Raw genomic sequence first — 16,328 nt, 5'->3', positions numbered from 1 at the left:
TGCAGTTGGGGACACAGGGACATCCTTGGGGGTACAGGGTCATAGCGGGACAAAAGGGCATCTATGGAGGCACCGGGGGACACAGGAGTGTCCCTGGGGCCACAGAACCGTTTGAGGCTAGAGGGGCATCCCTTGGGGACACAGGGACACCCTGCTGACGGGGCAGAGGGCTGGGTGCTGGTGCCAGGTGCAGGAACCCCAATACCGCGGGCAGAGGCAGCCCCGGCAAACGGGAGGGGACTCCCCGGGGACTCACCGGAACACTGCAGGGCACGGCATTCCCCTCCCCATCCCGGCAGCTCAGACCGGCCCCCGCCGGCTGGAAAAGGAGGAGCCCCCCGGCCGGGCTCAGCCGCCCCTTCCCCAGCGCCGTCCGCGGCCGCATCCCCCCCGGGCCGGGCCCCGCCACCCCCCGCTGCCCGCACTCACCGGCCCGCGGCGGTGCCCGCTCCCACCGCCGCCGCCGCCGCCGCCGTGCCCCGGCCGTCCCGGGCCGTGCGCAGGAGCGAGCCGCCCCCCGCACCGCCTCCCGCGCCGCGGCACACCGACCCCTAGGGGGAGGAATGCACCGGCACCGCACCGGCACCGCACCTGGACCGGCACCGCATCGCACCGGCAACGGCACCGGCACCGCACCGCAGTGACAGCGGCACCGGCACCACGGCACCGAGACACCCTCCAGCACCGGAGCTCCTCTGGCACGGCACAGACCGGCACCGGGGCACCCCGGCACGGCACAGACCGGCACCGAGGCACCCCGGCACGGCACAGACCGGTGCCGGGGCTTCCCGCACCCACCAGGTCTCAGGACTCCCAGCGACCCCCAGCACCGCCGTGTGCCCCAGCTGGGAGGTGCCCCCGCGGGGCTCCTGGGCTGCGCCCCCCGGGAGCCCCCGAAGCCCCTGCAGCCACTCACCTGCACCCCGCTGCCAGCCTGGCCCCTGTCCCCCCAGCCTCACCACGCCCCACGTGCTGGCACTGCCCACGTGCCACCCACAGCCACCAGCACAGCTCATCACCAGTGACACCGCTGTCACTGCCTGCGCCTCCCGTCCTCCTTCCTCTGCTAATCTCCATCATCCTGGGCAGTGCTGTACCCGGCTGTGCCTCTCCACTGCCACTTTCCTGTTATTTCCTCCCAAAACTCTGCCGTTCCCTCCGGCCCCGCTGCCTGGGGTGCTGGGGAGGGGCCCATCGGTGCCAGCGTGGTGGCCACTGTGGGGACACGGATCGGGCAAAGGGGACACCCACCAGGCCACACTGGCACTGCTGGTACCCAGCACTGCAGGGGCCCTGGCACTGGCCATAGGAGTCCCACCTGCCCGGGCACTGGGGCAGTCTTTTGTGACTGCCAGTCTGTGCCACCTCCTGGTGGTGGGGACCCCACTTTGTGTCACCCTGTGAGCCCCAGGGCAGTGATGATGGGCTCTGACACGGCCCTGGCAGCCCCAAGGCAGCAGGGATGGCTCCAGGCTGTGGCCAGGACAAGCAGTGGCAGAAGGAGCAGCATGGGGACAATGGGACAGTGGCCCCAAAACCTGCCAGGGTGCCCCGTGGGCACCCATCCCACATCCGGGAGAGCAGTGCCAGGAGCTCTGCCCGCAGGCACACCTTCCCTGCCTGCCCTGCACCTCTGCCTTCTTCCCACATGCCAGCTGTGGCGTCACTGTCCCCCGTGGTGTGTGTCAGCACCCCCAGCTCTGGTGGCACTGGGGGCAGCCATCCCCCTCCCCATTTTCCCCCAGGGAGGGGACACCACAGCAGCTCCCAAAGGGGGACTCCAGCCTACATGGCTGGGACCAAACCCAGCAGGGCTCCCACTGGGGTGACCGTGGTGGTGACAAGGACCTGGCCATGCTGGTGACAAGTACCTGGCGGGCTCTCAGCCCCCCCAACAGCTGCATTCCTCCTGAACCTGTTTGGCAGGGCCCCGTGCAGGTGCCAAGAAAAAGGCATCTGGGCCGGGCTTTCCCTGGTCATGCCCTGCTTCACTCCAGTGCCGAGTCAACAAGGAGTAGGAAGGGTTTTCTGGAGCCTGGTGCCCCCACGGTGCTGCTGGTGCCCCCCAAAGTCACCCACGGCTCCCAGTGCCAACGGTGGCCCTCAGTTTCTAACCCCCCAGCAGGGATCCTGCAGAAGGTTGGGAAGGGGAAGAAAGAGGAGGCAGAAACAAGTGAAAAATGACCCAATTTAATCCCAAAGCCCCCTCAAGCTCCGGGGTTTCGGGAGCCCCTCGTGGCCCCTCCAGCCCCCCTGTCTGTGCAGCCCGTGGGGCCCCGGGCTCAGCGCACCCCTGGGTCACCCCCTGGCTCTCTGCCCCAGCACGGGGACAAGGAGCTCTCCGAGGCATCCGGCCTCTTCCTCAGCTCCGCCGGCAGCCCCGCACCGCCACCCGCCGGCACCCGCCGCGTCCCACCGCCCCGAGCCCCGCGCCGAGCCCTTAGGGAGGCGCCCTGAAAAAGACCATCCTGGTGGAGTAGACCAGGTCCACCAAGTAGGCGATGAAGTTGAAGATGGTGAGGAAGGTGACCCCCAGGTGCTTGTTCCAAGCGCAGTCCGTGCCGCAGGGATCGGGGCGGCTCCGGCCCCGGAAGCTGTAGAGGGGCCACAGGACCACGGCAGTGAGGTACATCAGCAGCGCCAGGAAGCTGTAGCCCACCAGCACCTTCTCCAGAGAGCAGGGGATGTAGGTGAGGCAGCGGCCGATGGTGAAGATGATGATGAGGAGGGTGAAGATGAAGCAGATGGAGTAGACGGCCACGCACCACAACAGGCCAGATTCATTGCCATATTCCAGCAAGGAGAAGATCAGGCAAGCCACGTAGGCTTCAAAGACCTTGAGGAGCCCGGGCACGGTGGAGAGGAAGCTGCTGATGTCCCCGGGCTTGGCGCGGGTCAGCGACACCTCGAGGGCGTAGGCGAGGAAGCAGAGGCAGGAGGAGGTGGTGGCCACGGCCTGCCGGGCACACTGACTGCCGCTGCAGGGGCTTTTGATGAAGGTGACAGGGAAGACCACCGAGGAGGTGAAGACCATCAGAGCGGCCAGCATGGAGAAAGCCGAGGTGAAGTCATCCCAGGAGAGCGGCAGCAGTGGGTAGAGCTCCAGCAGCTCCAGCAGCACCACCAGCAGCGTCACGGCGAAGCAGAAGCACCAGGTGAACATGCACCACGTCCCGTAGGGAGCCTCGAAGCGCCCGGTGGAGGCCACCAAGCTGAAGGTGAGGCAGGACAGCACGACGGCGAGGAGCCGGGTGATGCCCACCCAGGAGGTCAGGGCGCGGAGGTTCACCGCGGCCATGGTGAACCGCGCCGGGCGGTGGGCGCTGCCCGCGGCCGCTCTTATCCGGCTGCCGGGGAAGAGGGGTGGGCGCAGGGCAGGGAGCCGCCAGCCCCCCCGAGCCGCCCGTGCCAAGGACCCCTGGCCCTGCTGCCGCTGCCCGCACGCCGCTGGCTGCTGGGGCTGGAGGCCACGGCGGCGGGTGGATCATTAACGCGGGGCTGGGCAAAGGGCGGGGACGGCGGGGCCGGGGCGGGCAGGAAGCCACCGTGTGCCACCGCCCTGGCAGCGAGCCCCAGCCCTGCCCACGGCAGGAGGTACAAAAGGGCCTTTCATGCACCCCCAGCGTACCGGGGGGGCACCCCGACACCTTGACAGGTACCAGGGCTTGGCAGCCAGCGGGGCAGCGCCCACTGCTTCCCCCTGAGGGGTTTAGGGGCTGCACCCATACGGTGCCCCTGGCAGGGGGGTGCCGCAGCTGGGTGTAGCCCCTTCACACCCTTGCAGGCGACGTGTCCACACCTCTCCGGCACCTCCGCTCCCCTCCCGGCACCTCCACCGCCTGATAAGCGGCTCAAAGTCCAGCTGTGCCAGCTGCCTCGCTGGGCAGGGCGGTGAGGTGGCCATGGGGAGGGCATCTGCACCCTGGTCACACCCCACGGGCAGCACCTCCGCTTCCCCAGCGTACCTGGGGGCCACGGCAGCCAGAGCAGCACAGGAGGGGGGTGGCACATCAAAAGTTGGGAGTCCAGCAGGAGGGTGAAGGCTGAAGGCTCTGGATTAACCTTTAATGTCACACGGGGTCCGGGGGTCTGTGCCCATGGCAGAGCTTGGGGATGAGGGGCCCGTGTCAGGGCAGCTGGACACTCTTGGGGGGGAGGGTTCTTCACCCCAGGCAGGTTCCTGGCACAGCCATGGTGGGCAGGGGTGGGCACTGCCATGGGGTCCAGCGGTGGTCTGGGGGGCACAGGGTGGCTCAGAGGTGGCTGCTGGCCTCGCCCTTGGCGGGCAGCCCATTGAGGGGGCTCAGCCCCGGCCGGTTGCTCTCATTCAGCCGCCGCACGCGGTAACTCTCGTAGTGGACGTTGTGGGTGATGTCCTTCAGGTCCTGCAGGTGTGACCTGCCCGGGGTGGCAGGGGGAGGAAGGGCATCATGTCACTGTCCCCCCCAACCTGCTGTCACCCCGTGGGGGTCCAGCACTCCCGGCCCTGTCCCCGCTCACCGGATCAGCAGGTTCTGCAGGAGGGGGAACTCGCAGTGTGCTGGGTTCTCCACTGCAAGGCAAGGCAGAGGGGCAGGGTTGGCAGGAGGGCTTGGCGGCGCTGGGGTGCCCGGGCAGCGCATCCTGGCACGCTCTGGGTACCACCAGAGCACAGCACAGCTCTGTGCCCCCTGCCATGGCTCAGCACCCACCCAGGCAAGGACACACCGTGGGTGCTGCTCCCTGCACCTTCAGGGCCTGGGTGTGGGGGGCTCTGCTCACCTTCAATGATGCCCCACTTGGTCTTGCGGCCCAGCACCCGCTTGCCGTTCACCTGGTGCTCCTGGTCTGCCCCCACCACGGCGAAGGGAATCTTCTCCTGCCAGCAGAGGCTGTGCTCGCCCCAGGTGCTGTCCCCTGGGGTCCCCAGGGTCTCTGTCCCCCACCCTGCCCCCCAGGGGCTGGCCCCTCCGTCCCAGCACCCCGGCACTCACACGAATCCTGTCGTTCAGCGCCCTGTCTTCGGGGTCCTGGTCAAAGTCCTCCTGCGGGTACACGCTGATGGCGTGGGTCTTCAGGTCCTCCTGGATCTGGGGACACAGGGCTTGAGCCAGGGTGGGGGGGACATGGGCCAGCTCGGGACCCCCCCAGGAACATGTCCTCACCCTCTGCTTGAATTCTGCCCGTTCCTCCAGGGTGAGCGTGTCAGCTTTGGCGATCACCGGCACCACGTTGACGATCTTGCTGAGCCGCCGCATGAACTCCAGGTCCAGCGGGCGCAGCCTGGCAAGGGCCACCGTCACTCCAGGCTGTCCCCACCTCTGTCACTGGGAGGTGACCCCAGCACTACCACACCAGAGTCACTCTGAGGTGACCCCAGCACTACCACCCTGAGGGACCTTCCCCACACCACTACCGCTCCAGAGTCACCCTGAGGTGTCTCCACCACCATCACCTCGGGGCGGGGTTGTCACCCCAGACTCCACCACCGTCACCTCAGGGTGACCCCAGCACCGTCATGCCAGGGTGGCACAACCACCCCATGGTGACCCCATCACCTGTGGGTGCTCTGAGTGGGGGTCACTCACCAGTGCCCTGTTGGGGGCACAAAGTAGACACATCCATGGACGCGGGTGTCCGGGATCTTCCTCTTGCGGGTGATGAGGATCTCCTCCCGCAGGTATCTCTCGTACTGCTCGTTGATGTATTTGATGATGGGGTCCCAGCTGAGGATGAGGAGTTGAGGGGCAGCATCTGAGCTCAACCCCTACCCCAAACTGCCACCCACCGAGCTGGGCTCCTGCTCCCCATTGTGTCCTACCAGTTCTCATTGTTGATCTGGTCCCCAAAGCCTGGTGTGTCGGTCACCGTCAGCTTCATCTTCACCCCCTTCTCCTGGATGACTGGGGCAGAGAGGTGGGTCAGGGGGGAAGAAACATTGGGGAAAAGCAGGGGACCGGGCATGGGGGATGTTTTGAGGCTGTGACTCAGCTTCAGACCCCCAGCCCAGTCCCCTGCTTCTCCCGAGGGCTGGTGGGACACGACCCCGTGGTGGTGACCTTACTGTGGGTGATGGACTGGAGCTGCACGGTTTTGGGAATGCGTTCCTCCTGGCCGGGCTGCGAGGATTTGCGGCTGACCTTGGACTTGAAGAGGGTGTTCACCATCGTGGACTTCCCCAGCCCGCTCTGCCCTGAGGGGACACCAGCAGCTCTGGTTTGTCCCCCAGGGCAGTGACATCTTGATATCCACTTGGGAGCAACCCAGAGTTTGGGATGACTCTGCTTTATCCCCAAATAAATTTCTTCCCCAAGGCAATAACCCCTTGGTATCCATTTGGGAGCATCCCAGAGGTGGGGATAGTCCATTTTATCCCAGGAACAAATTTGTTCCCCAAGGTTATAACCCCTGGTACACATCTGGGAGCATCCCAGATTGGGCTAGTCTGGTTTATCTCCCAAACAAATTTATTCCCCAAGGCGACAGCCCCTCAACATCCATTTGGGAGCATCTCAGAGGCTGGGATGAGCTCACCTATCAGCATCACTATGCTATGCGGTATGGGATATTAGTCATTTTCAATTGTTTGCTACTTAAATCAGTTAAAATCACTTAAATTTCCTTACAATCCCTTAAAAGCATGATTTCCCCCGGCATGGTGGAATCAGAGCCAGTGTTCCCACTCCACCCAGGAGCAAACCCCACGCCCAGAGCTCACCCACAACCATGATGTTGAACTCAAAGCCTGTCTTCATGGTTTTGATTTTCATCTGGTCGAGCACAGCTTCGATTCCCACGTATCCAAAGAGCTGGCAGCCCACGGGGCCGGGCGCCATGGAGAGGGGCACCGCCCCCTCCTCCTCTTCCTCCTCCTCCTCCGGCACGGCCGGCGGCTCCATGCTGCGCTCCTCGGGCTCCAGGTTGCTCCCTGCACGGCGGGGTGGGCAAAGGCGGTGAGCCTGGACCCCTGGGTGCCCACCCCTCGGTGCCCACCCCTGCGCCGGCAGCGTTGCCCCAGCAGCGGCCGCGCCGGCGGGCACGCAGCCCCGGCACATTCCTGGGAGCCGGTGAGGCTCGGCATGGCAACGGGAGCACGGCCCGCCACCCCCGCGCCGCGCCGGACTCCGAGGAGCTGCCAGGGGCATCTTTGGGGTGCTCGTGCCACCGGACCCCACGGTGCCGCCGGTTGCCCTGCGATCATCGGGCACCGCGACCACGGCCAGCACCTTCTGCCCAGCACCTTTGGCCCAGCACCTTTGCCCAGCCCACGCGGGTACCCGGCACCGCGCCCGCCCCGGCACACCCGGGGGGCTCCGGCCCAGGGCAGGCCGTGCCACCCCACAGCGCACCCACATCGTACCCCGGCACCGGGCACCGCGGGTGCAGCGCGATCCCCGGCACAACCCCGAGCCCCCAGGGACACGTGGGCTTTGCCCGGGGAACGGTGTCCGGAGCGTGCCCCACACCGGGGGCCACCGGAGCCCCGTGCCCGCCCCAGCCCTTTGTGCGGCTGCCCCAAATCCCTTTCGTCCTTCTCCTCCTCCTCCTCCTCCTCCTGCTTCCCAGCACGGCCATTGTTCGGGTCCTACCTCGGCGCCGCGGTGCCCTCGCTCAGCGCCCCGCTACGGCCGGGGGTGTCCCCGGGGCGCCATCCGCATCCCCATCCCCGGCGGCGCTGCAGCCCGGCCCCTTCCCTCCGGAGCTCCCGGCTGGCACCAGCCCGGCTCCGCCGAGGCTGCGGCTCCCACGCATGACCAGCATGGCAATGCCCGCCCCCCGCAGCCCCCTCCCCAGCGCAGCCAAGCCCCTGCGCCCGCTTTGCCGATGGACTGGGGGTGGGGAGGGCTGTGCGAACCCGGCTGTGCCCACCCGGCTGTGCCCACCCAGCGCATGGCACTGCTCGCCCTCCCAGACGGGCCAGCACGAATGGGGACCCCTCCCACGGCACAGGACACCCCCAGTCCTCACTTTGTCCCCATCACCCCGTGAGCGGCCGCGGTGGCACTGGCTGGGAGCGGGAGTGCTCGGCCGTGGGTACGATCCCCACGGGCACCCGCGGGCGCCGGGGACCACCCCGCACGGTCTGTGCCCCCCGCCCTCCCCAGCAGCATCTGTGCCCGGCCCCGGCACGGCGGGGTAGGACAAGGGGTGGTGGCCCTGCCACCCGCCCCGCTGCCGCAGTGCCCCACGGCGCTTGCGTCCCCCCACGCCGCAGCCTCCCCCGCATGTGCCAGCCGGCGCTTGGCACCGCCGAGGCTGGAGCGGCAGCTTGCGATGGCCCAGGCTGTGAGGGACCTGCTGAGACCGTGTCCGTGTGCCACGCAGCCAGGGGACAAGGACATGTGGGCAGGGGCCGGCCTGAGCCAGCCCGGGTGCCAGGAGATGATGGAGCTCAACACCCCCATTGCCATGGCAACGGCATCCCGGCGTGGGAGCCACCCAGCACCCTGTGCCCACTGCGTGCCAGAATGATGGCAGGCTTGGGGACAGCACTGTCGCATGTCCCAGCTGCCTCTGCGCCCCCTGGGTCGGGGTGTTCCTCGGAAGTGGTAAAACAGCCGCGGATTTCCTGGTGACAGCGGTGACACCCGGCTGGGGGCCTGGGCGAGGGCAGGATGCCCATTCCAGCGGGGATCCACCCACCCAGCACCGACCTCCCCAACAGGGCGCTCCACAGGCTGGCAGCAACGTGGGGTGGGAAGTCCCCATCAGGGAGAGGACCCCGACAACAACTGCAGCCCTTCAAGCCCCGTGCCCCCAGCCTGGCCCCGCTTCCCAGTGCCTGCCAGCCTTGGCAGTTACCAGGACACATCCAAAACCAAGTGGGGCAGCCGCTGGGGCCATCCAGCCGCTGGGCACTGCGGGCAGGGAGCAGTGGGATAGCCAGGGTGGCTGGGCACTGCAGGCAGTGGGATTTGGTGCTTGCACCCCCCAGCTCCCCGGGGTGGTCCCCGGGGTGCAGCCCCCTCAGAGGGGCTCAGCCGCTGCCCTGCGCCCTGCCAGGGGCAGCACCAAGGAGACAGCCACAGCCAGAGGGCACGTCCGGGGTGACTCTGGGAGCTGCACCCGCCGCTGCCTCCCCCACGGGTCCGGACCCCTCCGTGTCCCTGCCCTCACCGCCAAAAAGCCCCGCTGGTAATGGCCAGCAGCCACGTGGGAGCTCTCTGGCATCCCCACGGAGCCCCGGGGCAAATGGCTCCTGCAGCCAGACCTGTTCCAGGACTCATCACGGATGCTCTTATTTTCCAGACAGGGACAAGTAATCCCGGGTCCGTGGTCTCCTCTATGGATTTTAATTACCGATGCAGGGTTAATTGGCCAGTTCCCCGGGAAGCCTGTAATAAAGCTTCTAGGGTGGAGGGTGCTGGGAGAGGATGAGCTGGGACAGGAGCTCCCTGTCCGGCTGCTCACTATTGCTCCAAACCGAGCAGCCAGGCACGGGATGGGGAGAGCCTGGCTCTGGGCCCAGCATGAAGGAGCTGACCCCACTGGCAAAAGGATGGAGGTTCTGGGCATGCACCCACTGCCCCGGCCACACCACAGCTCTGCCCGCCCAGCTGATCTGCCCCAGAAACAGCAGTGCCTCTCCCAGTGCCAAACACGACCTAAGGGGACAGTGGTGACAGTCCCCATCTGCAGCCAGACTCGGAGCCAGCCCGTCCGTCTGGCCGTGGGAGCCACGGGACGGGGCTGGGGTGGCTGGGGACTGTCGATGAGCAGAAGCAGAAGTGAACCATCGAGCGAAACCCCGCGCCTGCAGCGCTGCTGGGGACAGGGGACAAGTCACCCAGCCCCGGTGGCAGCACCCTCTGCCCGCACACCGCCCTGCCGCTGCCGCCACGCCATCCCTACCTGGGCGAGCCGGCCGGAGCCGGGGCTGCTGCCGCCGAGAGCTGGTCACCGGGGCCAAATGGCTCCTGGGGTGCGAGGCAGAGGGCGGCTGCTGCCCACGGCTCCTCCTCCGCTCCTCCTCCTCCTCGCCCCGGGCCCTGCGTGGGCGACCCGGCGTGGAAGTGAAATGCGGCGGCCGGCGGCTCGCTGGGAGCTTCCTCCTGCGGGGTGTGGGACCCACCGCGCCACGGTGCCCCGGGGCCACCCACGGGTGTCAGCGGCTGGGGGCCGGGGCAGCCTCCCGGGAGAGGAAACAGAACGTTCCCACCGCTTCCTGGCAGAGAAACTGTGCCCGAGCAGGGCCTGCCAGCCCCCTGCCAGTCCCGGGCCATCTGCGGGGCAGCCGGTGCCACCCGCTGCCCGCTGGCTCATGTGTCCCCCAGCCTGGGCACGCCGTGCTCGGCTGCCGGCCACCAACACGGCTCTGTCCTGAGCACTGTCCCCTCATCACCCCAGCTCCATCCCGAGCTCCGTGTCCCCATTTCCCTGTCACCCCAGCTTGCTCTTGAGCACCGTGTCCCTGTCACAGCCCTGAGCACTGTCCCTTGTCTCCCTGTGACCCTGGCTTGGCCCCAAGCACCGTGTCCCCGTGACCCCAGCCCAGCCCTGAGCACAACTGCATCACCCCGGCTTGGTCCTGAGCACTGTGTCCCTGTCACCTCCTCTTTGCCCTGAGCACTTTCCCTTTGTGCCCCCATCAGCCCGGCTTGGCCCCAAGTACCGTGTCCCCATGTCCCTGTCACCTTGGCACCTTGCTGTCCTTTGTGTCTCCATCGCTCCTGACTCAGCCCTGAGCACCACGTCCTTGTCCCCATCACCTGTTTCAGCCCTGAGCACTGTCCCTCAGCGTCCCCATCACTCGGCTCATCCTCGGGCTCTGTTCCCCCGTGTCCCCATGACCCGGGCTGTCCCCAGCCGCATCCCTGGCCCGGGGAGCCGCGGGCAGCCGGGCTGGCTGGGCAGCAGGGCCACGGGCATTGCTGGGGGATGATTCAGCGCGGCCCGGAGCAGATGTATGGATGCCTTCGCCGCGTCAGTACTTAGGGCCCGGCCACGGCGGCTCCGCGACAGCGCAGCGAGACGGGCAAAGAGCCCCGAGCACCCAACCAGGGAGCAGCGGCGGTGGCGGCCGCGTCCCGGCCACCCCGGAGGCCTCCGGCCCTCCCGGAGCAGCCGCTGGGAAGGGGGACACTCGGCTACCGCCTCCCCAAGCCTAGGGACGGGCTCGGGCCCGGCAGCGCCCAGCCCGGCACGGCGGGAGCCGAGGGCACAGCCGTGCCGGGGAGCCGGGCACCGCGCCCCGCGGCACCGGCCGCACGCCGAGCACGCCCCGGCGCACCTTGGCCCCCCGCCACCTCCCGCGCCCCACGGGGAGGGAGGAACAGGATCCAGCCCCGTGCCAAGGCAGGAGGGATGAGAGGGGAAGAAAGCGCTGGACGCGGGACAAGATCGCGGCGATAGGCGGCACGCGCGGGGCCGGCGCGATGGGGCACATGTGTCCCGACCTGTTCCCCGCGCCGGGGGAGCAATCAGCGCCGGGGCGGTGCGGGCGGCTCGCCAGGCACCGCGGGGACGGGCGGGCCGGGAGCGCTGCCAGCTCCGCGCTCGGCTCCTTCGGCCCCCCCACAGCCGGCGCGGGCCCCGGCACGGGGGAGCAGAGAGCTGGCGGGGCGCCTGTCCCCAAAGTCGCCGTCACTCCACGCTCATCCCGGCATCGGCTCCCGCGGGGTTTTGGCAGGGCTGCGCCCGCCCAGGGGGGCCCGACGGAGAGAGGGACGGGGACAAGAACGAATCCTACCGTGCTCTGGCGTCACCGCTGCCCCGCTGCCGTCCGCAGCCTCTCCGGGAGCCGCCGCCACCACGCAGGGTCCCCGCGGTGCCATCTGCCCGGCGCTGGGGGGGGTGCCCAGGGCCGGCACCAGCACCAGCCCCCCCAGGAAGGCGGGCTGGGAGCTCACTTGCACCGTCTGCGGCTGCGACACCAGCCTGAAGGTGGCCGCCTGGGGGGCTGGCAGTGGTGGCAGCCCCCCCGCCCTCCCCTCGGCCGGGGCTGCCTCCCCGTGTGCCCAGGGCTGGGCAGGGGCCCGGCGGGACGGGCTGGGGCTGGCGCTGACCCTCCGCTGCGGCCGGGACACCGCGCGGGGAGCCGCGTCCCACCCCCCCTCGGGGAGCGGGGGCAGCCCCGGGGCTGTCTCTGTGCCATCGTAGGGGGGCAGGGCGGAGGAGGAGGATGAGGAGGAAGGCTGGTGGGTGCGAGGCTGGGCTGCAGAGCTCTGGGCGCCCCAGGGCGTCCCCAGGCCCGGTTCCTCGGCGATGTGCAGGTCCAGCGCCGGCAGGGAGCCGTGGCTGGCGGCGGCTCCGCGGAGGGGATGATCCAGCTCCACCGGGAAGACGCTGCCGTGGGACGGGACCTTCTTCAAGCCGGGGCTGGCGGCAGGGGGGCTGCCCGGTGGCTGGGGGGGCCCGGTGGGCGCGGGGCTCTCCAGGCTGGAAGATGAGCTGCGCTGGCTCTCCCCGTCACTGCCCGGCCCCGTGGCCAAGGCCTGGCGGCTCTGGAAGGAGGCGGCGCGGGCGATGCCGGTGCCGCCGGTGCCGTTGGCTCGGCCGGTGGCCAGGCCGGTGCCGAGCCGGGTCCGCAGCACGGGACTGGGCACCGGGCTGGGGCCGGGGCCGCTGCCCAGGCGGGGCGGGTGGCCCGGCTGCAGTGGCTGGTGGTTCTCGCCTGAGGACAGCAAGGAGCCGGGTGCCTCGTCCCCATCTTCTGCCTCAAACGACTTCTTGAGCGCTGGGGACAGAGAGAGAGATGGTGGCACCAGAGCGGTCCCCGATGGCACCCGTGCCCTGCCCTGCCCCATGTGTCTCCCCCATCACCCAGAGGTGCCCCCTGACTATGAGCCCGTCCCGCCGAGGACCCCAGCCCGGCGCCAGCTCCTCCCCAGCCCTGCGGCGCTGTCCCCGAGGGTTTTATCATTGTTCCCCGGTTGATCTGGCCGGTGCCGCCGGCTCCCCTCGCAGCACACTGCCCGCTTTATTCCCCCTGAAAGGGATCCGGCCGAGTAACCGGATCCCCGCCTGACCCTCTCCCCTCTCCCCCTGTATCCATCCCGGCAGCCGGGGAGGATTCCTGCCCTTTCCCGAGCCTTAACCCTGGAGCCCGCTGATGGCAGAGGGGCAGCGCCATCGCCACGCTCGGGGACTGTCACATCCCGTTCTGGTGGCTGCTGCTGTGCCTCCCACGCGGCTTCACAGCGGCCACGAGCCCAGGGCACAGCCCCGGCTGCCAACGCGCCCCACAACGGCCCCTCGGCTTCCCGGGGTACCGCAGCGCTGGGCCCGGTGCAAACCTCCTGCGGGACCACAGGATGTGGGGCCGACCCCACGGGAGTGACCCCCGTGAAGCCCCCGCCGTGCAGCCGCCCCCTCCTTTCCCCCAGCCCCGCTGGAGGCTCCCCAGGAGCCGCTGCCGCCGCTGCCCGCGGGGCTCCGCACGGTGCCGGCAGCCGGGGAGAGCGCGGGGGGCCCAGGCTCCCCCCGGAGCCTCCCTCGCCCTCGCTGCCAAGCGCCGAGCGGCTGCTTCCCCCCGGGGGGCTCCGTGGCGGCGGCCCACGCTGCGCCCCTGCATCCTCTCCACGTGTGCCAGCCTGTCCCGGCACCCACGGGCTGGCACCAGCCCGTCCTCACCCTCCTCTTCCTCGGCCGCGGTGCCGGGGGCAGCGGGGTGCTGCGGGTCCGTCCCCGTCCCCTCCCCTGGTGCCCCTGTGCCCGCGGCAGGGCAGGGGTCAGAGGCCGGGGCGTGGGCGCTGCCGATCACCGCTCTCCCCAGGGCAGGGAATTCCGCGGCCGGTCCGGCCCTGCCCCACCGGCCGGGCTGCCGGGGCCACGGGGTCACGGGGCCGGCGACCCCCTCCCCGCATCCATGTCTGTGCTTTGTTACCGCCCAAAATGCCTCCTTCTGCCCCAAACCTGCCTCTGGCTCCTGACCCGGCCTCATCCAGGTGTCCGGAGTGATGGGCAGGGGCAGCAACCGGGGGATGCGGGGCAAGGTGGGGGTGGCAGGCGCTTGGAGGGGGGCAGAGGGCGAAGGGGGGTGGCAGGAGGTTGAGGACGAATGGGGGGTCGGGGGAATGGCAGGGGGTGAAGGTGGAGTGTCAGAAGGTGGAGGGGGAGATGTTGAGACGGGCTGGCAGGAGGTTTAGAGGGGTGTCAGGGTGCTCGGGGGGTGGTGGGAGGTAAAGGAGCGGCGGCAGGAGGTTCAGCGGGTGCGGAGGTTTGGCGGGGGCTGCGGGGTGTCAGCCGGCAGCGGCGGGGTTAAGGTGCCCGGGGTAGGTGCACACATTCCTCCCCGGCGAGGGCAGCAGCAGCCCCGGGGTCGGGTTTCGCCTCCCGCCCCCGGCCCGGGCCCGGGCCCCCCCGCAGCCCCCGGCCCGCGGGCAGAGCGCGCACACGCGGGGAGCGCGCACGGGGACACGGCGGGCTCGGGGGGTCCCACGCCTTCCCCCGCTCCCCGCAGCCCCGGTCACAGCCCCCCTTGCCCGCCCCACAGCCGCGCCCCCCAGAGCACCCCTGCATCCCCCGGGCTGGGGCCAGAGCAGCCCCCACGATGCCCAGTCCGGGGTCACCCCGTGTCCCCACCATGTGCAGCCCCCACGATGCGCAGCCCCGGGGGGCATCACCCCCCGCCCCAATTCGCAGCCCCCGGAGGGGAGCGCAGCCCCTGCGGCGCTGAGACCTCGGGGAGCCCCCAGACCCCCCAAGATGCCCAGCTCAGCATCCCCCCCAAATCGCAGCCCCCTGTGGGGAGCGCGGCCCCCACCATGCTCAGCCCACCCCAAGGTCCCCAGCCCGGCAGCAGCAAAACCCCCGGACCGAACCCCAGCGCCCGCTGCTCCCCCCTTGGGGGCACCCCAGCCCCCCCAAAAGCCCGGCCAGCAGCATCGCCCCCAAAATCAGCCTCCGGGCGGGGGGAGCGCAGCCCCCCCACGATATTCAGCCCTGGGGGGCACCCCCGCCCCCCGAGAGCCCGGGCAGCAGAGCCCCCTCCCCACTCGGGGACATCCCCCGTTCCTCCCACGGCGCCCAGCCCCGAGGGGGGGTCCCCGCGGGGGGGCCGCACCTTCGAAGTCGGAGAGGATCCCGTCCAGGTGCTCCTTGACCGAGAGCCGGGCCATGGCGGGGCGGGGGGGGCCGGGGCTGCCGCCCACCCGGGACCCCCGCATGCGGAGGGGGCAGCGCGGCCGAGCCCACCGAGCCCCGGGACGGGACGGGCCGGCGCCGGCTGCCCTCGGCGGGAGGGGAAGGAGGAGGGGACCGGCCGGGGGAGGGGAGGGGAAAGGGAGGGGAGGGGGAGGTCCTGCCTGCGCCCCCGCCCCGGCCCGGGACCCCCCCGCCTCCCCCGGGCCGGCCCCCGCAGCTCCGCCGCGCCCGCCCCGTCCCGGGGCGCTGGGATGCTGCAGCCCCCGGCTGGGGGTCCCGGGCATCCTGGGGGTCCCAGGCAGAGCCGGGGGGAGCTCCTGGCCGTGCCGGAGCGCTCCCAGGAAGGCTGGGGGGCCCTGGCGGGCTGGAGGATACCGGGCTGGCTGGAGGTGCCGGAGAAGCGGAGAGGGAGCCTGGCCAGGCTGGGGGGTCCCGGGCAGGCTGGGGTGCCCTGCCAGGCTCCAGGGGCGGGGGGTTTCCAGCAGCCTGTCCTCCCCAAGTTCCGCATCACCAGGAATTCCCAGCTCTGAGCAAGAGGAGGAAAACGGTCTGGAACAGGCAGGGCTGCTGCCGCTGTCTCCCGGCTGGGTGTGGGGTCCTTGCTGGAGCGTCACCACCCTGCGGTGTGTCCCTGCCCGGGGCTGTGTCCCATGCTGGAGCGCCTGGAGCATCCCTGGGGACTGCGATCCCCGCGGCCGTGCTCGTGCTCTGCCCACCGGGCGGCACCGGCAGCCCCCGGGGTCAGCGCTGCACCGGGGCCGCCCCCTCGCTCAGGGCCGGGGGTCTCTTCCCCCCAGCCCGGCTGCCGAGGGTTAACCCCTCCGTTAACCCCTCCCAGCCCCGGCCAGGGTGGGCAGCAGATGGGGAAGGGGAAGGAGCTGGAAATGCCCTCTGCAGCCAGAGCAATCCCTTCTCCTCCTGCAGTGGAGCCTCCCGTGAGGCTGGAGCCGATCCCGGGGCACAGGGACACGGCCACGGAGCCCTGCTGGGCCCAGCCCTGCTGCGGAGACAGGACAGGGACCAGGGCACGTGGGACAAGGGGTGGTGGCCTTGGTCGTGGCCAGGCTTTGGGGGCCTTCAGAAGTGCCACTGGCCCATGGAACCGCAGGAGTTGTGGTTGGGAAAGTCCTCTGAGATCATCGAGTCCAAGTGTCCCTCGGCTCTGCCAAGGCCACCACTGACCCATGTCCCCAAGTGCCACATCCCCGTCTTCAAACCCCTCCAGAGATGGTGACCCCACCACTGCCCTGGGCAGCTGTGCCAGG

General features: G+C 69.8%; 2 protein-coding genes across 2 annotated transcripts; both read right to left on the bottom strand.

Moving 5' to 3' along the window:
• Positions 1 to 2,440: 2,440 nt before the first annotated feature.
• MYADM (myeloid associated differentiation marker) lies at positions 2,441 to 3,298 on the bottom strand (the record flags this gene model as incomplete). The annotated part of the gene is made up of 1 exon (XM_084216307.1): positions 2,441 to 3,298. The coding sequence occupies one exon, from the start codon at positions 3,296 to 3,298 to the stop codon at positions 2,441 to 2,443; it is 858 nt and encodes a 285-aa protein (XP_084072433.1).
• Positions 3,299 to 4,136: 838 nt separating this feature from the next.
• Positions 4,137 to 15,038, bottom strand: LOC311160047 (uncharacterized protein; the record flags this gene model as incomplete). Its single annotated transcript, XM_084216504.1, has 11 exons — positions 4,137 to 4,398; positions 4,501 to 4,552; positions 4,762 to 4,858; positions 4,974 to 5,069; positions 5,145 to 5,262; positions 5,568 to 5,705; positions 5,801 to 5,882; positions 6,044 to 6,172; positions 6,698 to 6,907; positions 11,669 to 12,655; positions 14,984 to 15,038. The coding sequence occupies 11 exons, from the start codon at positions 15,036 to 15,038 to the stop codon at positions 4,254 to 4,256; spliced, it is 2,109 nt and encodes a 702-aa protein (XP_084072630.1). The 3' UTR covers positions 4,137 to 4,253.
• Between the last annotated feature and the right edge of the window lie 1,290 nt (positions 15,039 to 16,328).

This window comes from Fringilla coelebs (assembly GCF_963513975.1).
Source record: "Fringilla coelebs genome assembly, chromosome: 16".
NCBI lineage: Eukaryota > Metazoa > Chordata > Aves > Passeriformes > Fringillidae > Fringilla > Fringilla coelebs.
This window is presented reverse-complemented; position numbering and strand designations above follow the sequence as displayed.